The sequence below is a fragment of the Oreochromis aureus genome, linkage group 22 (assembly GCF_013358895.1).
Source record: "Oreochromis aureus strain Israel breed Guangdong linkage group 22, ZZ_aureus, whole genome shotgun sequence".
Taxonomy (NCBI): Eukaryota; Metazoa; Chordata; class Actinopteri; order Cichliformes; family Cichlidae; genus Oreochromis; species Oreochromis aureus.
This window is the reverse complement of record NC_052962.1, coordinates 12,324,764-12,349,557: the sequence shown is the minus strand read 5'-3', so window position 1 is coordinate 12,349,557 and position 24,794 is coordinate 12,324,764. Positions and strand designations below refer to the sequence as shown.

Below are 24,794 nucleotides of genomic sequence, written 5' to 3'. Positions count from 1 at the left end.
GATAGTCAGAGCTGATAGAAAATTAGCATACTAAAGTTGGCCAAGTTACAAAATATCCCATTTTAAAAACAGCAATTTTTGACATTTGGCTTCATTTTGTTCTTTGGGGTTGTTTTTTTTTTTTTTTTTTTTTTTTTTTTTTGCCATTGCATTGTTCACAGGTAAAAGCACTAACCTTGCTTAATTGACAAGACTGAATCTTCAGGGTTTATTTTTACGTTCAGCAACACTTTGTTTGGCAGCAACGATTCCCCACTATCTCTACCAGGACATTTTTAGATTTAGCTCTAGCAGCTACCTACTCACCATATGGTGCAATACACAAGAGAACCTGCATTTTATCACCTTTTATTGTATTCAGTTTCCATATGGTATTCAGATTTTTTTATATATTGTTTCCAAGTAGGCAGGTAAAAAAAAACATTCATACTATACTGAGATTTAACGTTTGTTGTCATTATTTTTGTATCTACATCACTACATTACATTTTTGTTAACTTTGTCTTTCCATGTCCTGTGTGTGACATGAAATATGAAGACCAAAAAGAAAGAGAGACGTGAACACTGCTGTGTGTCTCTGTTGGTAGTCGATATTGATAATGTATGATGGGGTGTGGCTGCAGGGAGTTGATGCACTGGTGGAACGTTGCCCAGGAACCTTCCGGCTCCCCTCCCTTTCGTTTATTTCATCACCCTATCTCACCTCCCTCGTCCTCCTCCCTGTCCCTCCATCTCTGCCACTATTGCCCTCTCAGCAATCTGATCATCCATGCACTTTACTCCCCCCACCCCCACCCTTCTCTCTCTCTCTGTCTGTCTGTCTTTCTCTGCTTTGCCCTCATGTCTCCATCCCCAGCTGGCTGCTGTGGCCAGACATCAAGGTCAGATCTCCACCCCCTTCCCTGCCTCCCTCTCTTCCTCTGTCTTTCTTTTCCTCCCTCCATTGACTCTACATTTCCTGTGCTCAGACGCTATTCTCAAATTTCTGTCTCTGCCCGTCTAGCCAGATTTATTTTTGTTATTTCCTCTCGTTGTTTCTCTTACAAGCCTAGAAATTAGGGACCTGAAATAATCCTTTTTATTCTAATATTTGCTGTGCAGTGTATTTGAGAAAGAGAATTAGATAAAAGCAATTGTGTTTGTGTGTGTGTTTTATTATAAAGATATCTTATTTGCATTTCAATGTAGAAACCTTACCTGTAAATAACAAGTAAAAAGGACACAAAATGTGAAATGTTATTATTCAGTTATTAGTTCTGATGTCTTATCTGACCTAATGCGATACAAATATGGGAGGATACTCAGGCGGCAATCAGTTAAGCACTTCTTACATCTTCAGACATCAGCTAGTGAAGGTGAAAATACCAGTAACAGGTAGTCGACAAAGTAGGATGCTTTTTCGCTATCTGGATTTGCTAGAATCTAAGCCCAGACTGCACATATGGAGCATTTCTAAGCAATAATCAGACATTTGTTTCATACTTGGTAACTCCGTCATCACTTCCTATCAAGAATTTGTCCTGCAGTGAAGCATAAAGCTCGACTAGTGATATTGTTTGCACCTCTTGATCATGTATTGAAGCTGGAGGGATGTCTCGGGGAATGTGTTCTACTTTCTATAGGATTTCTGATTATCACAGAAACAAGGTCATAAAAGTTTGACACGTCACTGTTTTGTTCCGATAGCAGGCACAAATTCACCCCCTCCCACATTAGTAGCACTTGGCGATGGTGGGAATGAAGAACGCCCTTTTAACAGGAATCGGGCTCAAAGAGGAACCATTTCTAATGCTGACTGCAGTCGCAAGAAGTTAGATGGTAGCGTTTGTTTACAAACAAGCAGCCTGAAGACAACAACCTGTGGAAGGCGGCCTATTTTGTACTGTTATACAAAAGCAGTACAAAATAGGCTATCCGGCTAGTTTCAGGCTGCCATTTCTAAATAAAGGCTTAGAAAAACTGGAAAATAATCAAATGAGAATGTATTTTACACAACGCAGATATTGTCACAGCAGTTATTCTGCTACTGCTAGCACCTGGAAAAGCCTGATTTAGCCTCGAACTGGCTGCAGTGCTCAAATTGGGGTGATGTGCTCTGACATTTACCAAAATGCTCCGTCTGGCAAGTTCACTGGAGGGATTCTGCCCCAGCCTTGTGTCAGCCCTGGTCACCATGCTGGATTTTTAGTAGCCGTGGGTCCCTCCGTCTGCTCGTGTCATTCTGTCACTTTCTCTCTTGAAGGGCTTCACATCTGCTCACTAAGAGTTTAGGAAGGGACGGAGAGATGGAGGAGGAAAGGATGAAATGAGTCACCAGCGAGTGTATAAATGTCAAGTTGAAGGCCGAAAGCTTTTATGTTGATGGATAATGTTTCCTCCTCTCCTCTCCTCTCCTCTCCTCTCCTCTCAGTCAAGACTATCAACATGGGATTTTCCAGTCGATCGGTTTTAAGGAGTTTCACGACTACCTGACGGCTCCGGAAAGCAGCACCCAGCAGGAGAAAGACTCGCTACGAGACAAAGGTTAGAGAAACACCTGATCAAAGTCACTCAGATGGAGTTGGATGCACTGGCTGGTGGACTGCTGATCAACCACAACAATCAGGGTTTTTTTTGTTTTAGTCCTCCCTTCATTTTGTGCTTCATCTAACGACCAGCTTGTTTTTCACTCACTCAGGTATAGAAGCTTTGAAGATTGCTACAAGGCGTTACGCCCGCAAACAGAATAAATGGGTCCGCAACCGCTTCCTCAGACGTGAGTACCATTCAGCCATGAGTGTGTGAGTCGGGTGTGGGGGGTGCATTTGTGCTGCAGACAGATCCTTAGCAATCAGCACTCTGTAACAAGATGAGATTCATGCACTCTATTAGAGACACAATAAGCCTCTCAGCCCACCGTACTGTGTTCCCGGGTACAGAGATGGCGTGTGCGCACGCCACCTTTTTAAAGCTTTTGTTTCAGTTATTGTTATTGGCCCTTCCAGGCAAACAGAGACATGTTTGCAACCTGTTTTAAAGTCTTTCGGCTCCTCGTCATACAGTTTTTGAATGTTTAGTAAGCTGAAAATTTATGCAACACAGCAGAGAAACCTCAGTAAACGTTAATTAATTCCACCTCAATTGCCATTGTTGGTTGATTGGGATATTCGACTGATTTGCTGGTATATTCATAACAATTTTAATGCAAAAAGGCAAAATTAATGTTAATGTTCATCCCAGTCTTCCCTCCCCAAGGAGCTGTTTTGTGGTTTCTTTCAAACAGCTGTAGAAAGGCTGACACCACTCTGACGTCTTTCACAAATAAATCACATGTAAGCATAACTAATCGACTCATTGTGTTCTGTTTTAAAAAACAAAAGCCTAGATGGAAACCATAAACTGTGGTTTCAGTTTCCTTATTTGGTGAACATCTAAATCCAAGTTTTATTTTTGCAAAATGATTTTACAGCTCAGCAGGGAAAACCACGGCATTCATTTAATCACTGGGACAAAGTTAGATTTGATTTTATGCAGCATGTGCGCAATACTGTGACGTAGTACATTGGATAATGTTTCAAGATCCATCCCCAGCACACACCTGCAGCTAAGACCTGTGAAAGCTTCAACCCCCCCGTGCTTCCAAATGCATAGAAATGAACTTCAGTGTTTGGTTACCTGCCAGAGCAGCTGCCACTGCAGAACGGACAAGACTGCCCACCGCAGCCAAAATCAACCTGCCATTGGAAAGTGGTGATTTGCCACCGTGAGTCAGTTTAAAGTGTAGAGAGTGCGTAAGAGTAGAGTGTGTAGTGCGTTTCTCTTCCCTTGAAAAGGAAACCTGGTCCCACCGGCAGCATGCCCTGCAGTAACCCTGCCTCCTAATCCTGTTAGGCCCAAGTGGCTTAAGGCCACGCCAGCCCTAAACCTCAATACCCCTCTTTCTGACCGCCTGCCTACCCGCTGCACACGCCATATGGACTACATCACATGTGTGCGCGCGTCTGTCTGTGTTGCTGCTATAATCATAGAAACATGCAGTAATCTGTCTAAGATTGTCTACTTGTGTGCACGCGTGTGCTTTTAAGTGTGTGTCCTGCCTTCAGACAATCCATATAACTCCCCCCCCACCCCCTTACACACAAACACACACACACACACACACACACACACACACACACAGAAGACCCTGCTTAGACTGTGCTCTGTCTGCTGCATCAGGCCTGAAAGTGCAGGTGGCAGCAGATGAGATTAGCTCTCCTCAAAGACCTCAACCTCCCGTCTAGGGCTGGGCTATATCATACCGTTCACGGTAATACCGGTGTAATTTTGGGCAACGATAGGAAAATGAAATATCACGATAGAATGTGGGTAAAACGCGCATGCGCAGTGCCTATGTTTACATACGCACATGGCGGCGACGCAGAATGAGAAAAGCGAAAGTGGATCGTTAAATGAACCAGAATTGGTTTGTAAAAATGCTGCAACTTCAGTGGTGTGGAACTGGTTTAGCTTTTGTCCGTCAAATACACAACAAAGCACTATTTTTGGTAGAGCATGCTAGCGGGCCGTCGTTATTACCGTGTTGTTTGGAAAATACGGCACACTTAAAATCAATCCTTTGATTTTTCTGAAAATCGACAGTGCCCCTTATAATCCCGTGTGCCTTATGTATGAATTCTGGTTGTGTTTACTGACCTGGAAACGATTTTATGTGGTACACGGTGCTCGAAAATCTGTCAAATGTTTTAGTACGACTTTGCTAAGCTACGAACCCGCACCGCTTGATGGATCGTCGGAGCATTACGGCTATCGTAGGCAGGCGCCTCGCGGAGTGATACGTACTGTGCTTCAACATAATATTACCGTATTGTGTGTGTATAACCTTTTTAAGTTTTGTGGATATTCTACATGGTTATGCTGAGGATATGTCGGCCAGTTTCCACTGGAAATGCCTTTTGGTTAAACTGTCAGCAAGGAATCTGCACTGTTACATTTTTATATAACTTTAATGCACATAAAAAACAGCTGCTTGTTCAAGTGAAAATACATTGATGGGGTTTTTTTGCACTAATAAAGTTGTGGAGTTGTAAAGTATTTTGTCTAGTGTCAATTATATCGTCAGTTATATCGTTATTGCAAATTTTCAAATGTATATCGTGATAAATATTTTTGGTCATATCGCCCTGCTCTACTCCCGTCCAACGAAGTCTCAGAGGAAATGCTTCATGCGGCGTTTTGTTTTGTTAGATTTGTGGATGTTATGGACCATGATCGTTTTTACTCACCGGATTGTAGAAATATAAACCAGAGCGAGAACAGCGTCAATCAGGCAAACATATCTTTGAGTCAGACCAAGAGTAGCTATAAAAAGTAGTCCCTTGGAAATAAGTGCAGCAGTAGTCTACTGTAGCAGCTCCAGGGATTTACTGAGGACTGCTTTTTATGCTTGCTTTATTTATTTATTCTTTTTGTTTCAAAGAGTTGAGTGTACAGGTTACAGCAGATAACAAGAACTTTCAAGAAGTTTTTAAAGTATAAAGATATTGGTCTCAATTTTAAGGTGACTAGACAAACAGATATACTAAAAAAGTATCTTTGTTATGAGGATAAACCACCCCTGGCGTCATGTTTCTTCTGGTAATAGCCAGACACACAAATTTACCAGGAAGTCCATTTGAAGAAACACATCAGTCATTTGAAGGATTTTTGCTGCAAATACCAAAACACTGCACCGTTAAGTTATCACAAGGAAGAATTTGAAGGACGGCTTTTTTGGCAGGCACCAGATAAATGGCTTGAAGAAGGCCTTCGTGTTACTAGATAAGAATGTACAAGCTCATATTTAATTACCCAGTGCACCAGCCTTGTAGGGTGGCTTTGCTGCAAAAGCTGAGTCACGAGGAACTGTGTCGCCGGATGACCTTGTCTGTTTGTGTGGTTCTGGAAACATGTTGTTCTTGCTGTTGACTCCATTGACGTTGTTTTTGTCGGTGTCTGTGCAGAGTTGGTGGGTAAAGTGTTTTCATGGTTACAGATCAGGGCAGAATTATTAGCTTTACTAGCATGTCTTATTAAACCCAGACCTATTTAAACACAGCAAGACATTTTTAGAATAACTTTTCCAATATCCAGTCCCAGCCCAATCTTTCATGAAGACCAGATTTTATGGTCTTTTGGCATGGGCCTTGGTCATCAGTTCAACCCAGATTCTTAATGGGATTCACGTAAGGGCTTTGTGCGGGTCAGTCAGTAATCTTTGCTGTGGTCTTCTAGAAGTAGTTCTTCACCACGAGTGTGAAGTGTCGGAAGACAAAGTGACGACCCAGATCCAATTTTGCTCCTGATTGCTTGAGGTTTTCTTTCAGAATCTTCACGTATCTTTCTTCCTTCATGATTCCTTCCACTTTGACGAGATTCACAGGTCCAGACGCACTGAAGCGTACCCACTGCATAATACTCCCACCACCGTGTTTCACTAAGGGGGACGGTGTTCTCCAGGTTGAATGGCTTCTTTCTCTAAACATAAGCAGCGTCTCTGTGGCCAGAGACTTCTAGTTTCATCTCATCTAACCAAAGGATGTGCTTCCGGTGTATTCCACTGTCGCATAATCTTTCTCCAGGCTGCCCTTAGCTACTTCAGTCTGGGTTGAAGTTGTCTCTTCTGAGAAGTGAAGTTTTTCTTCTTGTGTAGCCTCGCAGTCCATTCCTGTGCAGGTTTCTAGTGATTGTCTTCTTTGAGACTACAATTCCCAGCTTGATTAAGTCATTCACTTGTGTTTGGCATTGGTTCTGGGGTCTTTAGACATATCTCTCACTAGTTTCCTTTCCAGATTCTTTGAAATCTTTCACTTCCTGCCTCTCCTAGGCTTGTTCTGTCCTGCGTGGCTCACTTTGAATTTCTTGATGATACTTTAACTCCTGTTCTTGACACATGGAAACGCTGGAATAACATTGTATATGTCCTACTTTTGAGCATCACTTGTTCTTTTTCTCAAGTCCAAAAATGCCAAAAAGTCTATTTTTGGCACAATGCTTTCTCAAGTGACAGTTCAAAGACATGCTGAAGTTTTTAGACTGTTTAAATTATAAAATAACTCTTAGTTTTAACTTGGTTTTACACGCTTTGAGCATTACTAAGTTAAAACACATCAGCTTTTGTTTGTAGCTGGAGTTTTTGTATCATTGGGATCCAGTCAATTCTCAGTGTCAGTAACTAGCAGAATACTGTTGGCTGTAGGGCAGCGGGGCGGTTAGTGCAAAATCTGACCCAGTTCCTTTGAAAATAAATCAATCTACAGCCTGTTGGAGCCAACCAAGAGAGTTTGGGGAAAGTCTGAGTTAGTCACATCTGCTCAGATATTAAAAACACACATATTAGATTCATTAAAGATTTGCCCAAGACAGCCCTGTAATGCCTACCCCTGGTAGGGGGATGCCCTTAACCAAGGTTTTGCTCTCATCCACCTTTCTGTCCTGCATCATCTCCGTTGACCTCTCTGTCTTGCTCTGACTGCTGACCTCCTTTTCTCTTTCGCCCGAGTCCCACACATGCCCGCACAGATGCCGGCAGGCCTCAGCTGAGCAGGCTAATCTCTTGAAGCGTTACAGAGCTGCTGGGAATGTGCCCCGACCACACAAACGCGGGCAACAGGGTCGCCGGGGTCCGCGCAGACCAACCCAGGCATGCAGAAACTAGTGGGTCAAAGGGAAAGACAAATTGAAAACGACAGAGCCTCAGTCAGGCTAACAATGAAGTAGATTAAAGAAGCTAGAACATAATCTGAATGCTGACTTTATATGTAGATATACAGACAGAGAGGCTGAATCACATGCCTCGAAGGCACAAGTTTAACCCAGTTTTACGGTTCATGTTTAGTAGCAAATGTCAGAGCGAGAGTTGGTGGGCGTTCAGTGCTTTAAATACTTCTCAGCAGGATACGTGGTTGTTGATGGACTCGGCTCTGGTTGCTGTGAGGATTTAAGCACCAGGTCAGCCAGCTTAGAAGAAATCAAGCTTAATTTGACTTGCCTTTATTTGGGGCTGTGTGTGGGTGTATACCTATAGTGTGTGCGTGGCGAGGGGGGTGGACTTAATTAGTCGATTTAATTACCCTTAAACTACATAGTAATCTGAGGTTATATTCATTTTATTAGGCGCTGAATCTAATGCAGATGATGCAGCTCCCTCTGTTTAGTAAAACTCCCATAAGGCAGGCATACAAGTGCAAACAGTACCTGTAACCAGGTTACGCAGGTGTAGTTTGACCGAGGCCTCGTGAGCGTTAAGTAACAGGGGGATAAGTGTCTTTCAGTCCCAGGAGTAAATGAGTGAGTGAAGGATGGATGGAGGGCGACTGAGAGGAATGGCACATGGACGGCTGGGTTGGTTAAAGAAGGGAGAGTAATTTGATCCAGCTGAGGCAACAGGTGTGGGGTGAGTTTACACCCTTGTCCACTAGCAAGTGTGAAACCCTCTCTCACACACATGCACACACACACACAAATAAATAAATGCAATCTCATACCATGGATAAAAACAAGACGGTGTTGTTGTTGCCAAAGAGACCTCTCTGTGACCTCCGCTCGGCAGACGGGCAAGATATGTTTAGGCGGAAACGTCAAACGCTGACGAGAAATCTAGAATCTTATTTTGCTGAGGTGAGGTGGGGAAGAGATGGTGTATTAAGAAAAAGACTCGTCTCTGCTCCTCAGAACAAATATAGCTGGCTTGTCATAGAGTATTCAACCGCTACGCGTCATCTTTATCGCCACAGTGGCTCATACAAATGCCACAGGGTACATGTGAATCAGGAGAGACAGTCATTCATTACAAAACACATCTGCCATTGTGAAAAACACAGAGTGACTTACAGTTGTGTCTCTAAGTATTTGGACATTGACGGGTTTTTTAACGGTTTATGAATTCGTCTATTTTTATACATAGTTTCGAGGCTCAGAAAATGGGACTATCTGGGCAGTTCACTGTTTGTGTCAGGGGTGTCCAAGGCCTCAAGGGCCGGTGTCCTGCAGGTTTTAGATGTGTCCTTGATCCGACAAATGACCTCCTCAACATGTCCTGAAGTTCTCCAGAGGCCTGGTAATGAACTGATCATTTGATTCAGGTGTGTTGACCCAGGGTGAGATCTAAAACCTGCAGGTAACCAGCCCTTGAGGCCTGGAGTTCCCCACCCCTGGTCTGTGAACTATGAGAGCAGTAATGCTGACCCAAAATAGTTTGCTCATTAAAAAAAAAATATAAGTAGGTGAAGGATGCTAAAGTCCTCCGTATAAACAATTGGTGACACTTGTTGTTTTTTCCACTTACAAGAAGTTGATCTCTTGTTTATGCAAAGTCCAGGAACTGCTAGCCTGCACTCTTAGCTTATCTTCACACTTCACAGCTAATTAAAGCAAAGCGACTTCCGCTGCACTTTTCGTTTAATGCAGCAGCTTCTCTTGCACACTTTAATTTCTGTGGAGTGTGAGGCTGCTGTTTGCTGTTGAGCAAAGTACCAAGATCTTTTAGGAAGATCTAACTGCATTTACAGATTTCCTTGCCACACTTCTCTCTTCTCTTTAAAACGCTCTACTGTACTTTGCACTTTGACTCGGAGGTGTGTCCAATGTTGTTGAACGGCCTGATCTAGTCGGTGTAGTTTGATGATCAGTTTCAGCTTTGTGAATCTACATGACGTGTTCATTCTGCTGCAGGCTTTAATTCTTATGGTAGTTACAGCCAGAATATCAACCAAAAATCCGGAAAAAAACACATTACGTAAAAGTTATAAATTAATTTGCGTGTCACTGAGTGGAAAAAATCCCCAAGCAAAACATGACTTAGTATTTGGTGTTTTTGGTGACTGTGGTCCCAACTGCCTGAGGATCATTAACAAGCTTCTCCCGTGTAGTGTTGGGCTGATCCACCATGTTTCTGATGATCATCTGTAACTGATTGATCGATATGATTGTAGTCAGTCTGTGGTAGCTGGAAGTTTGGGGATGTAATACTTCTTTAGAGAATGTTTATCTCTTTAAGAATGTGCAAGGGATCAAATAAGCTGTATTAATCACCAGTATCCTGCACTCTCATTGGTAGCTGTTTCAACTGCTCACCTTGAGGCTGAGATAAAGTTTTTCTCACAGTCTGCTCGCTTCTCATCACTAATAGATTATGTTCTGCTCCTTTCTGTGATCTGAGGTTATCATGTCACTGTGAATTGCTTCCTGTGTGAGGATGCAGCTTAATGTGTAGAGAGCTTAAATTTTAGATTCCCTCATTCCACAAAAAATCCCCAGAAATAAAGTCCACTTTTTACAGATCCTTACCTCCCCGTGGAAACTTGAACCAGCCGTACTCAACCCGCTTCAGAAATTCAATCACAAACAACAGTTAAACGACGGAGGTGAGTGAGACGAGAAGTGGAAGAGGAACTTTAGGAAAGGGGAAGGAGGCTGTTGAGTCAATAGCGGCAGCTGCGGTGTTCCAGTGTGGATGGCAGCCAAAGAAGCACAGCTGGGCCAGGGGACATCGCGCTGATGCTGGTAGCGGAGCTTTTATAGCAAAGCACACACAGCCGCACATCCTCACTCAGCAAACACAAGGATAACACAGCAAATGACTTCTCGCCCGCTTGTTGCAACAGGTGGACGACTGTTTCAACACGCGCACGCACACCCGGCGCTGGCAGGCAGCTGCCCAGCGACAGATTCTGCTCCTTATTGTTGGCAAGGCCATCTCCCCTGTGCACTCGAAAGCCAGCGCTCACGCTTTGTGTTTTCTCTGAGTGTGCGTGCGCGCGCCCACGCCGACCACCCCATCCTTTGTCCCTTCGGCATTTCTTATCAACTCTCATTCGAGATGTTGCGGATTAGCGGGGTTAAATTTCACCAGATCCCAAATGAGAATCGTTGTGGAGCATCTGGCAACCCACCATACAGTATCTCCCCTTTTATTTACCACCGCTCCACTCTGCCCAGGGGGGAGGTTAGCGACTGCAGAAGGGAATTGTAGGAGGGTGCTGAGAGAGATAAAAACACAAAGTAAGGAAACAGATAGTGTCAACAGGAGGGCGCAGAATGCCCACTGCTGAGGTGAAGTAAATATTAGAGAACCTGAAGGCGAGATCGCCAACTCTGCATCTGGTGCGGGTACGCCAGGTGACACTTATTGCCGCCACCACCTGCCTGGTATTGTGCCGCCAACACAAAAGACTTACCTCCACACTCACACGCATGAACCATGCAAATGGAATCAGAGGCTTTGATTAACAGTAACTGCTGTTTGACAACACACAGACAAGCCCGACTGAGTTGAGGACAAAGTTTTGAGGATAAGTGGTGCGCACAGATAAGAGGAGGGGAAAAAACACATGCTGTGAAGACAAATGATGCAGGTGCAGGGTGAGATTCTGCTGTTAAGGAGCCTTTTGTTTGTTTTTGCATTTGAACCTTGTGTCAGATTCATTTAAGCACAGCTGGTCTCAGCATGAAAGAATAAAATATGTCACGTGTTTAAATGGCTGACTGCAGATTAAACCTACAATATGCAAATTTCACCCAGTGGCAGTTGAACTGCAGTTTGTACCAAGAGTGAAATGTAAGTGTAGAGCTGCCGGGTGTGGCTGTGTGGGGACTCATTGTTCCCACACACACACACACACACACACACACACACACACACACACACACACACACACACACACACACACACACACACACACCCACCCACAGTCAGTCCTCTGACAAAGTCAACACTGTTAGTTATACAGTCATCCAGTCAGGACTCTGTGTCTCTCTGTGATAATGGAGGCCCAGACGGCTCCCAGTGGAGTTCAGTCTATAGGATGTCTGCTGCCCTCAAATCCACAGTTGACTTTGTGTAGAAAGGACTAACACATAATTGAGTTGGCAAACAGCGCTTTATAGGTTAATGGGATTGGTTTACCTGAGAGTGTGAGCTTAACACACATATATTCTAATCAGACGGTGCCAGATTTAAATCTCCTTCGAGTTACCAAAGTTGGAAAACCAGAACAACCCCAGATTCACGCGTTCCTCAGATCCTCCAGTTTGCCTAGTTTAGAATGAGTTTTTCTAACCTCTAACTCAGAATGTGGGAACATAATGGAGTGGCTACAGAGATGATGTGTTATATATTATTCCTTTGTGTTTAAGGTGTCGAAGTTTATTTTTTAAAAATTGCATTCAATGTAAAAATTATATACATTGCACACTTTTGCATGCAATGTGTTTTTGTTGTATTTTGATGGAAAAAAGGGAAATGGGTGCAGTGACTGTGACCTGCAAACATGCAGGGTAATGTAGTATGTGAGGCAAAGTCAGAGGTTGCCAGTGGTTGACGTGAAAAGCAGACATTGTCCAAAGAAGTGTTGAGAGAGCTCCAGAAAGCCTGGAGAACCATTTCCTCGAAACCACTTTAAACAATTACATGAATGTCTGGCTCCTTGGAAGCAGATATTTTTTTTTTTTTTTTTAAAATGGGACGATTTTGCACAGTACTGTACATTTGACCCATTCACTAACATTTACCGTCATCCACCATGTTTTTCTGTAAGCTTGGCAACTTATGTTTTTCTGTAAGCTTGGCAACTTATAGACAAAAATGTTCTCCAGCTTTCCGACTTGTCGTTTCGGGCGTTGTCGCAAATTTTCCCATCCGGAAATTCATTTCGCCCATTTAGTCAACTGAATCGAACATGAAGGCGCAAAAGCACAACCAAATCCCCGAGCTGTAAGCTGTCGAGTTGTATTGTGGGTAATGTAGGCTCCGGTTTTTAGCATGAAGAGGGTTTGAAATAAGGTTCTGCTGCATCTGCACGTGCACGTTTGTTCAGTCATGGTTGCTGCTGGCACATCTGGAGTCGGGTTGGTTTCTTTTAGCTGCGTCGTGTCTGAGTACAGCCTCAGTTTGCGCCTCTCTCGTGCTTTAGCTTGCTTGCATTCAGACCGCAGTGGTAACCTTGATTCCTTGAAAAGATAACCATCTAGCTAGCTTTGAGTGTCATTTAAAAGCCTGTCTGTTTGTCTTTTCTAACCATCTGGAGGAAAAACTCTTCAGTACAATAAAAGGAGAAACTGAAGACAACTTGTGTGACAGAGTTGTTGTGTGCACCGACACAAAAGAGATAAAAAATGGGGCTCAGCCTCTTTTTTTTTTTCTGTGCTTTCCTGCTCATGTGTTTGGCTAAGTTTAACTTTCATAAAAAAGTTGCATCTGTTAGAAGTCACTCTCTCTGCAAGTTGCGCCGATCTAAATTTCCACGGTACGCCTTGAAGGGCAGCGGCTCTGGATGCAAGCGAGCGCTGGGATAGACAGAGAGACGAGCGGGGCAAGGTCTGGTGCTGCCGTTGCGTTCCCGAGGCCTGGCCCGGAGACTGCTGACTGATGCAAAATAGAAACACGGGGGTGGAAGAGTTCGAGGGAGAGACAGTGAGTGAAAGCTGAAGCGAGACTGATGGCGGGAGAGAAAGAGAGACGGCGCACAAGACACGAGGGTGGGAGGAAGGAGGGGAGAGACATTATTGAGCCAGTGTGAGTCAGCAGGTTGATGGAGCTTCAGGGTGCGGCTCCAGCACATCGCTGCTCCTGTGCCTTACCCGGTTTGAACTGGCCTGTCTCAGCCGTTGCAGTTTGCAGACAGACCCTCAGGAGCTTCACTGTTCTATTTATTTATTTATTTATTTATTCATTTATTTATTTGTGTACAATGAGGACTGTCACTGTCAGAGGTCTGAAAGTTCTTTTCAACGCCTTTTTTCCCTCCACCTGTTTATTAAAAATAAATCGTTGGAAACACTGAATCCAATATCAAATCAAGTCCTCGTTGTCCTTGTCAAATGTATAAGTGTGTGTTTTTGACCTTTCTGTGTGGATGTGTGTACAGGACCAGGGGACAACATCCCTGCAGTGTATGGCCTGGATGTGACGGACGTGTCACGGTGGGAGGAGACGGTGCTGGACCCTGCACTGCAGATACTGGACAGCCTCAGTAAGGTGGGGCCTCGGCAGTCTAAAGTGGCAGCTTCCTGTTGGCTGCTTTCATCTGGTGCTGTGGGATCTTTCTCTTTTACTTCAGTTCCTTTCGCTACTCTTTATCATTCTGTATCTTTTCATTGCGTACTTTGTGGTTTTACGTTTCCTGCCTTTCATCCTTTTGCCATTAGTGTGTTCCTCTCCTTGTTTGCTCTTATTTATTCCTCCTTTTGAGGATATGCCCTTCTTCCTTGGATTTGCCTTATTTGGGCTTTTTTTTTTTTTGGTCCCATTTTTATTAATTTTTCTTCTTTTCATTTTTCTGCCCACTTTTGCTCCTCTCTGCGATTTCCTTATTCGTTTTTGTCCTTCAGTTGTCAAAGGGCGATGGCGTGTTGTCGCCACACCGCCAGGCGGGTAGTGTGGACACCCGAGTTTGTGAATAATATAATTCAAGAACGAGGCAACATAGAATTTTAAAATTGACATCACGGATGAATCTACTAAAAAAGTTTGAATCTCAGTGACCTCGATGTCAAAGTCAAGGTCAAGTTCTTTTAATTTCCTGTGAATGGGATGACTTGAGAAAACACAACGTAGGATTTTGAAATTGATTCCATAGGTGTGTCTGCTAGGAGGCTAAGGGGTACCACAGTCAGCTGCCAGTATTTCTATTTCCTGTCTTCATCCTTGTCTCTCATTCATTTATTCTCAAGCTCTCGCTTTTCCCTTGTTCCATCATTTTCTGTTTCCTTGCTTAAGCAGAATTTATGGTCGAGGCGAGGTGGTGCGTTCACTGTCCAGTGGCAGTCTGAGGACAGGGCCGAGGGCTCTGTTAGCAGTAAGAGGCAGTGACCCCAGTATCTGTTACACCCGGTCTGTGGGCCACTTGAGGTTGGTCGGTGCGTCTGATATCACCGTGTTGGTGTTGTTCCTGCATCATCACCATAATGCTGGTCCAGGATCAACATTGCAACTAACCAGTGACATTGTTGTGATGTTATATTTTGGGCTTTGGTTGAAAAAGGAAAAAAAGGCCTTTGTTTGCATAAAATTGTCTTCTGCAACACATGTTTGCTGTTAGCTGAATTTAGCTTACTTGTATTGGTTTGCTTGTGATATTTAACATTAGCAAACTGCTTGGTTAATGCTTACTGCTTAATACTCAGACAACGTGATTGGTCAGATGCAGTGTTGATCGAGGATATCAGATCGTGCGTTGTTGGTGCGTCTGCCGGCCGTGGAGAAGAACAAAGTTCTTACATGACAAAGAGCTGATGGGACACGAGTGTTAAAAACAATGAAAAGTGTGCAGTGGAGTCACCGTATGTGCTGTTCATGCTATTTTTGTTGTTGTTGTTGTTGTTGTTTTGTTTTTTTAAATCTTTGAGGTTTTTCCACGGTTCACCCCTTCCCGGTGAACTGCACTTGTCAACCATTCAGCATTCTGTAGACTCCCCATTACAGGATCTCGGAGGATCACACAATCGGGCACATTTATGGGACCATAAATCATGCTTTACTCTGCTGCCTATCCCATGTCTGCTTCCGTTCCCTTCGTTTTAGCACGTCATAAATAAGTTTTTCAGATTTAAAACCTAAAAAAAACCCAGACTTTTTTTTCGCTCCACTTCTCAGCATGAGGAGCCAGCTATTGCACCAGTCAGAGCGCAGGGGGCGGAGCAGAGAAACAAGCGGAGCCACCACACGTGTGACCTGTGTGACAAAGTGATCATCGGTGACCTGGAGTGGACAGGTGAGGCATAAGCATGTGGGGAAAAAAAGAAGCTAAATATGAATATAGACGTTAGCTAACAATACTAATATGTTCATCAAAGCACCGAGGACAAGCAAACTGAGAAGTACTAAAGAAGTCGTACCATGTTATGTATTTGACTGTTTAGTGGTGCCTTAAGATTCCTGTGGAGATTCATGCCCAGTACCAAACACAGATTTCTTTTCTCTACATGCTAACCTGATCACCTCTGAGCCCTGTTGCACCAAGTCTTGTGATTTTCTTCAAGTATCACTGAGATCAAACCGTGCACTCTCTTTCTCTGTCTCTCTTGCTAAATATATCCAAGGAGTGTCTTTTATCCTCTGTACCCACAGCTCACCTGAAATCTAAGAAGCATCACTATCATGTGAGGAAGAAGAGGAAGTCCGATCCATCCTGTGACCAGTCGCAGAGGACCAGCGCACCTTCCGACTCTGCAGGAGAGACTCTTTCAAAAGACTCTTGTGATACTGTTGCTCCGGGCAGCGGTGATCAGACCTCTCAGGACTCTACTGGGACGACACACGAGGAAGTACCAGTGACTCTTTAAAAAGCCTGCACTGACTCTGATCCACATCCATCTTCACTCAGGTCTCCATCCAGTTCTTATATGATTAATTCCTGGTTTCCATAGGATCTAATTTATTTATTAATTCCTGAATTCCAACACATAAATCGGCAACAAAAAAACCCTCCTTCAAACATGCTGAAGCCCTCGAGCTTCAGGTTCTTGCAGCATTTTTTTTCTTTTCTCTCCAGTAGCAACACAGACCGAAGTGAATAAAGTACATGATTTATGGCGTGTGCAGGCAAAGAAAAAAAAACGAATCATAATTTATTTTTTACCACTGCCTGAAAATCTAATGTAAATTTTAAGAGAGAGGTTTATTTTTTTTATTTTTTAAGACTGTGCTGTATATACTGCTGCTATGGACTCTCTAGTTTGTCAGCATTTCAGGCTTCAGGACAGATTGTTAGTATTAAGCCCGGTCACCTTTATTTCAAATAAACTCCAAAGTTTTCTCAGCTCATGCTCCCAACCTGTAATCTTGTGACATAAAATATTTTATTATTAAACATATTTTTATTAAACTGAAAAAAATGTCTCTCTCTGGAATTTCCCAAAACTTTATACAGAATTCAAATGAAACAAGCACTCAGAGAGCGCACTAACATAGATACTGTTGTCTGCTGAGGCCTAGTATATTGTTGTGAAGTTGGTATCCATAAAAAAATTGTGGGTAATGTGAAGTTTTTGCTGATTTACTGAACAGCTCGAGCTGGTTTTGGGGTCTACCATCACTCAAAACGTGAAGATGATATCTTGAAAACTGTGGATGCTAAACTGTTAACAGACAGACAGACAAACAGAACTGATTACATACACATTTAGGGGGAGAAATTGGGGGGACATGGACTTAACACTATAGCGTTGACAGTAAAGACAGCTGTGGACCTCCAGCCTCCACCCACTGTGGAAGACAGAGCCAAGCTGCAGCAGACTCGGGCCTTTTAGGAGACTGCAGCCATGCAGAGACCCTGATGGACTGCCAACCAACGCCTCAGTCACACGTCACCCCAAGTGGTCAGGTGAGAGACCCTTGATGGCATAATGAGTCCTTCCCCAGGTTTACCTGACGATAACTTCTTTAGGTGATCGGACGCTCTCTTTCTGTCATCTTGGCTCGAGTTTGGGCTTTTAGGAAAGAAGCATTTGGATCCCAATTATGTTGTTTTCATAATCCTAGGAAGTCTAAATTGTATTTATCCAAGTGACGGTGCTTTTATGCCACTCAAGCGAGAAGTAGAAAGCACAAAATTGGATTTCAGGGGTCTCTCAATGCGACAGCAGCAGTTTAACCTTGGTCTCATTGAGCTCTCATTGGCCTGCTGACACAGCACTGAGCTTGGTCCTTTGTTTGCTGGCTGCCACCTCATTTTACACTCATGAAATATGTTGTTTCTGGTCTTTTGTTCAGTAATGACTAGTCACCTGATTGGCTTGGTTTATCTCCTGAGTGGGGCCCAGCCGAGCTCATTTCAGCCCTGACGGTGGTGTAAACCACCAGCAGGTCAGGCTGTGAGAGGAGTGTGTTTTCACAGCGGTGATTGCAGGTCTTTGTTTATCCGGCAGCGTGCCGTACCGCTTTCAACCCGAGGCGTGTCTTCCCCCCGCTGTAAAGCCACAATACCTGGCATTGCTCCAGAGGCTTTCTTTGGCGGTGCTTTTCCGTCTCCTCACCTCACTCCTGTGTTAACGCTCTCTGTCTTTAAGTTTTCAGTTGCAGTCTTACAGTCTGAGGAATTACAGAGTTTAGTTCACAGGCTCCCAGAAGTTGACCTCATCCACATGGCTAAAAATATTTCCAGCAGCATAATAGCTGGAAGTGTGCGTCTGTCTGTGTGCGTCCCACATTCTGTCTTTCCAAACTGGGTCAGGCCTCCAGCTTACTGGGGTATTACCATACAGTACGGGAGTCACAGTGATAGCAAAGGTCACTGTACGGCTCGTGTCTGGTTTTTATAACCACTCCTCTGTTTGGATGGTTTGTTTTTCTTTCCTTCTGTTGTCCATTTCGAATCAGCTACGGCTCTATTTTTTCCACTGCAGTGCTTTTTTCATCTTTGTGATCTCTGGAATTACAAAAAAACCAACGAGTGGGATCTTTGAATGAGGAAAAAGCATTACTGCCTTGCATTTTCTTTAGTAATTTTACACGTGGTGTGTGGTTATCTTGAGTGGCTCAGCGAGTCTGGCTTGGCACCTCCAAGCACCGCTGAATCACCTCACATTTAAGAGCCAAGCTTGCGCAATTCGGTGACATAAAGCACCTTGACTGGAATGCCAGTATCCACAGTCACAAGGCTAATTAGCGATGTGCACACTGTGAAGCAACGTGTCACCGATGCATGCACTGAATGAATAAAGCTTTGACACAGGCTTGGAGGGGGGGAGGGATGTACTGCAGCAGTAGCTGCCACCCCTCTTCTAAATCTACCCAGTGTATGTGTTTGTGTTTGCATGTATAGCTGCATCAGTTAGTGAGCCATACAATGATTCTCCCAGTTTCAGCACTTTTCTGCCTCTCCCTCTCTCCAGTCCTCACCATAGCCAGTCAGTATTTGTAAATGCTCTGAGCACATACCGCCCCATACATGAGGCCCAGTATAGGGGAACTGTACATGCGGTAGCCTAAAGATGTCCATTGGTCTGGCCTGTTCACCTTGGGGCCTTTAGTACTCCATACACTGCCTCCTGCGTGGGCTTGTAAATCAATGGTATAAACCAGACTTCACACAACCTCACGCATTGGTACCCTGACTCTCCAGAGCAGAGCTGATATCAGCCTGCCTGACAGCTCAACAGAAAGAGATTCTAAACAGTTTACCAATGGTGGAGGCTAAGTATGTTTCTGTGCTAGTTGTTCATAAGCACCCCCAATTGGCCACCTCAAATAATACCCATGAAAACATTTTGATTGCTCTATTTTTCTTTCAAGCAGTGAGTGCATTTTTACTGCTGAGGTACTGTTAATTTCAGTTTCTAGACCAACCAAACTCTTCGATTAAGGTGCACTCCATCTGTACTGTTATGACACTGTAAGGAGGCTGCTGACAATTTAAAGAAGTGAGTGAAAGACAAGGCTAGGAAACTTTAAATACAATGTTTGGCTTTCTTCAAGGCCTCTCTCCACTAATTGTCGTCTTTGAAGTCATTGAACTGGACTTCTCAACCGTGTTTTTGCTGCTAGTGCCTTTTAGAGCATGGGTAGGGAACTCCAGGCCTCGAGGGCCGGTGTCCTGCAGGTTTTAGATGTGTCCTTGATCCAACACAGCTGATTTAAATGGCTAAATTAGCTCCTCAACATGTCTTGAAGTTCTCCAGAGGCCTGGCAATGAACTAATCATTTGATTCAGGTGTGGTGACCCCAGGGTGAGATCTAAAACCTGCAGGACACCGGCTCTCGAGGGCTAACATTCCCTACCCCTGTTTTAGAGCATTGTTACTAGAATTAGCTGACAAATAACCGGGCTAGCTCTAAAAGCTTTTAGCTTAGCCAAAAGCTTTTAGCCTAGTGCTTAGGACCAACAGTGGGTCAACACCAGAGACGCGTTACTGTAATCTGATTACTTTTTTCAAGTAACGAGTAATGTAAGGGATTACTATTGCAAAAACGGTAATTAGATTACCGTTACTTTCCCATAGGAATGCTGCGTTACTGCGTTACTAAAACCGTGATTTTTTGCAAGAATGTCTCATGACAGTGACGTAAGCGAGTGCGATGTTCGTGACAACAGCTGTGTGCAGATCAACAATGGATAATATATGGAGTGCGAGAGAGAGTATGAGCGTGCAGCGTTTAAAGCGTGGAAGTACTGATCTTACTTTGAGTTTGATTGCATAAAAAGTGACAAAAACATTAGTGTCCGTTGTGCGTGGGAAGAAAACTTCTTTTTACAGCGAAAAAAACCCCCTTAACTTCCAAGCAAGCACCGAGTGCGCTACGACGTAATGTGAACTTCACAGAGAAACTCGCGGATTCTTCCACTGACCGTTGCCGCACACCTGCACCAGGGTAAACCTCCGCCTACCCCACTCCTGCTTTACAGGTGAAAATAGAGCAACAGGACCGCTAGTCTTTGATTTTATTTATTTTCTGCTGTGTTTTACTTGCATCTATTTGAAAGACTGAGTGTAAACACAAAAAAAAAATTATTTTATATGCTGGAATGTGCAGAAAATAGGTTTTTGCTTGATGCATAAAGGTAAAAGATTTAAAGTTTAAAGTTTTAAAAAGAGACGTTTCCATTTGATTACATTTTGTATGATGGATTATGCAGAAAAAGTAGAATTGGGCTGAAAGATCTATCGCTTTATCACCTATTCAGGTTGTAAATCGTGTTTTTAACAAGTAACTAAGTAATTAATTACTTTTGAAAATAAGTAATCAGTAAAGTAACGGGATTACTTTTTGGGGGAAGTAATCAGTAATTAGTTACTGATTACTTTTTTCAAGTAACTTGACCAACACTGGTCAACACTGCAGTGGGTCAACTGGAGTTAGATTGGTTTCCCAGCTCATTCCTGCAGCACTTTCTGTTGGTGCTTTTCAGATTTTCACCTGTGAACAGAAGCAGCCAGTTTTCAGTCTTTATGCTAAGATTAGCTTCAGGCAGTAGCTGTTTTATTAGCATACCATAAAGACAGCTATGTGATTATTCTCATGGAACTTCCTAATAAAAGGAATTGAGTAAACTTTCCTTTGATGATTTCTTGTAAAGTAACTGTGATACTGTCTTTTTAACCAGTCAGACCTTTATTTTTGATCATTCTCCTCATTAATTTTCCTAGATTGTCCTCTAATTGAGATCAATGGACGTCTGTATTTGAGCTTTGTGGGCTTCTCAGAGCTCTGCTTGTAGTAGTGTGTCACCCAGTGACTGTGCATCTAGGTAATTTGAAGTCCACCTAATCCTAATCTCTAATCCCATTTGACTAAACATTCTCTGCCATCTGGCTCTGGCGAGACGAAAAAAAAATGCTTGCACGTATCTACGCAGGCAGACATGCAAGCAGCTGATCAGATAGGTGGTAGCCAAAGTCACTGTTGAAATGACGAGAAATATCAGTTCTGCTTATGCGGAGAATTCTTGGAGATACCAGAGAAGGCCGAGTCTTTGCCAGGGAGCAAAATAATAGACACCACACAGCCTTTTAATCTCGTTTTGTGGCGTATGAAGGACTCGTCTGAGAATGTGTATCTCTTTTGTTGACACTATAGGCGCAGACGGTTAAAACCAGCAAAAGGTCAACTATCAGGCGGTGAGCCGCTCAGTGTGCGAGCAGAGAAGATACTAGGAGCTCACATTTGTAGCCTTTGACATCTTTTTTCTCTATAAAGATCAATGTGTGCGTGTTTGTGAATCCCTGCTTGCGAGCTGGGGCCACACTGTTTCCATGCATGTAAGGATGAGGACAAAGGGAGTTTGACAAACCTGTGAGAAACACAACACTGCAAGGTGTGACTCGATAAGATAAAAGCGTATTGTGTTGTTCCGTGTGTGTGCGCGTGCACGAATGTAAGGTGTTAGTCTTGTTTTATATTACAAGTACCACAACAAAATGCAAGGCAGTCACTTCTTACCTCTGTGGCGACCGCATGTGTCTGTAGCTCCTGCAGTATAGATGTAATAATTGCGTGTTTGCACCTGTATGCATTATGAATTGCACACACATGGCCAGAGCTGCTCAGTGAGGGATGAGTGTTGTTGCAGCCTAATCCTGAGATGCTGTTTTATAACATTTCAATTTGATGTATGCATCCAGAGCCTAGTGCAGACCATCATTTATTTATGTGTGTGTGTGTGTGTGTGTGTGTGTGTGTGTGTGTGTGTGTGTGTGTGTGTGTCTATAGGGAGGAACTAGGTTCACTGAGTTCATGCAGCTCTCTCTCCCCTCTCTCTGTGTCACACTGTCTGGTTCCTGTAGTGGTCGCCGTACACGAAAGAGCGACAGAAGGAAAGGGAGAGGAGGAGATTTGATAAGATGTGAAAAGCCTTTAAGGAAAGTGTCATAGGTGCAGCTTATGCATGGCTCCCTATAGTCTCTCTGTCTGTCCTCTCTCGCTCTCTGCTGCATATTTCCTGCCTTGGTTATGTAACGCGGGGGCTGCTCTGTACTTTTTTCCTTCTCCTTTTTCTTCTACCCTCCCCAATCCAGAGCATGACATGCCTTCCTGTTTTTCCAGCAACCCAGTGAACCCTTTTTTTTTTCCCAGGGCAGTGCTTGCCCATTTTCTATTGTTACGTATTGTATGCATGGTGCTCTTATTTTAGATAAAGCTGTTTGCACTTGATGTATTGTGTCTGGCTGGACTCATAAATGTCTCCGTCCTCACACTCCTTGGGTCTGCGTGTGTGTCTCTGTCACTCTTCTCCACACTGCTGTCCATCTTTCCTCTCTTTTGTGTGTCTGTCCACTTGTTTTTCACCTTTGCTCTTAGGCAGGAAATGGGTGTGCTGGCTCATAAAGGACTAACAAAGCAGTCTAACTCTCCGTTATGTGTAAGCATGCGTGTTTGTGTGCTTATTTTCATTGGACCTATGTGTGCACTGGGAGCAATGTACTCTCTGCAGTGTACAGAGTGTGAGACAAAGGGTGTGTGTGTGTGCGCATCGCCATTGTCAGTGAGTTAAGCGCTGTAGCCGGCTTTTTCCCGCCAGTGCGGTGTTTTGTGGGAGGGGTTTTGGCTGTGCTCAGCAGCAACAAAGAGCCACCGCTTCCCGCCCGATATGCAAATAGACGTGAGGTGGGCGGAGCTGGGAGCCTCCCCTTATGCAGAGCTTAACGCTTTCACTGCCAGGGTGAAGGTCAGGCGGTGCAGTGCATTAAATCGTCCTTACTCTGCTCACCAGGACTCTGACAGCATAGGGCTGCACCTACTATGTTAAATGAACAGTCTTTACTTGTAGTCTGAATACTATACAACAAGTTATTTAACCCACTGTGATCAAAGGTCTCTGTGCTGGAGTATTGTCTGGCTTTATAAATACTCAACTTTCCCCTTTATTGGACTTAACTGGTTGTTCATTAGGAGGACGTAAACACAGCATTAACTGTATATCCGGGTGTGCATAACTGTAACCGTGCACAGCTTGACCATCAATGAGCAGACACGCAGTGTAGTCGAAGCTTTTGGGGATTCAAGGCCAATTGTTCTCTCTTCCAAAGAGGAGCATCACCTAAAGCTTGTTGATCTTAGAGTTTGGAAAGTCTAATCTCTGATTTTGCAACTTTAATTAAAGATTTATGTTCTGTGTTCATTTGTAAATATGACTAAATTTACTCAACTTACTCCCGTGTGAATCCTTTTGTGAAGGGTTATATTTTGATTTTACTGACATCGCCACGCTTTCGGATTTACCAGTGGAGTGGTCCGAGTGGTGATATATTCACTCATGGCCACAAAGTAAAACTCTGAAAGTAGATAATAATTCATCCTAAATCTAACACGTGTGTCACAAAAGCATTTGTTTACCAGATACTCGTGGCCCTGTTTCCAAGGTGTCTCACACTTGAGATAAACATCTAGCTGTTGATCTGAAATTGGTGCAAATTTAAAATACAAATAATAATATATAAACTTTCAAACCTGTACTAATTGTAAGTTAAAGAGTTGGAGCTCGAGTATTAATTTATAAGTGTTGTAAAACTGTGCTATTGTATGTCTGTGTGTGCGTGTGTGTGTAACAGCACATGGCTCTTTTATGTAAGTGTGTTATAAAACCCAGTGTAACATTAGATGGCATGTATGCCAATAGCAGCTGTTGTACACACACTCACACATACACATGTGTGCTACTTCGCACGCCTCTTCATGCAGTTCCTATCAAAGGGCCTTATTATATGAAGTTAAACATATTAAGCACAACACACATACTTCACAACTCCAAAATATCTTGTTTCAGTATATTAAAATATCAGTTTTTGCATTACAACCTGTATCAATAAGCAGATATTCTAATACCTCTACTAACTCTAACGAGAGCCATAATTTGCAAAATGATCTTCCTAGCACGATTCCAATTACTCGAATCTAGCTTTTTCTTTTTTTTACATCATAAAGTCATCGGGTCAGTGTTTACAGGGGTCACAGATCAAAGGAGCCGATAGAGTTCTGTAGAGTCCCCACCCCCCCTACTGCCCGTTAGACAGAGTTAAGGATTAAGGCAACTCAACATTGACTTCTCTTTTACATCCCACTATGTGCAACTCGTATATACAGTCTGTAGTCATAGTAAGGTCCTGGGCGACTGTGCATGGCCAGCGCAGCTTAAAAATGTCTCCTGGCATTGATTGTCCGAGTTTCAGGATGTCTCTTGGCAGGATGAAACATCAGTCTAGGAATACAGTGAACGTAGCTGTATTGCATTCTGCTCCTGATGCGATCACTGCAGCTACTTTCGGTTCCACCAAATGCACCACGGCGCATTTTTAAAAGCATCGCAGGAAGATGTGCTTTGCACAGAGCAGGCGGGAATGGT

General features: G+C 43.5%; 1 protein-coding gene across 3 annotated transcripts in view; it reads left to right on the top strand.

The window, feature by feature from the left end:
• Positions 1 to 16,851, top strand: part of trit1 (tRNA isopentenyltransferase 1) — a 62,068-nt gene extending 45,217 nt beyond the window's left edge. For 2 of the 3 annotated variants that reach the window (XM_031740161.2, XM_031740160.2), the window contains exons 7-11: positions 2,411 to 2,523; positions 2,678 to 2,755; positions 13,884 to 13,993; positions 15,611 to 15,728; positions 16,085 to 16,851. In XM_031740161.2, the coding sequence (XP_031596021.1) occupies positions 2,411 to 2,523; positions 2,678 to 2,755; positions 13,884 to 13,993; positions 15,611 to 15,728; positions 16,085 to 16,299 (634 nt within the window). In that variant the 3' untranslated portion in view covers positions 16,300 to 16,851. Of the gene's footprint in view, positions 1 to 2,410; positions 2,524 to 2,677; positions 2,756 to 13,883; positions 13,994 to 15,610; positions 15,729 to 16,084 lie in introns of those variants that run through there. The other variant, XM_039606112.1, reaches the window with a different exon arrangement.
• The last annotated feature ends 7,943 nt before the right edge of the window (positions 16,852 to 24,794 follow it).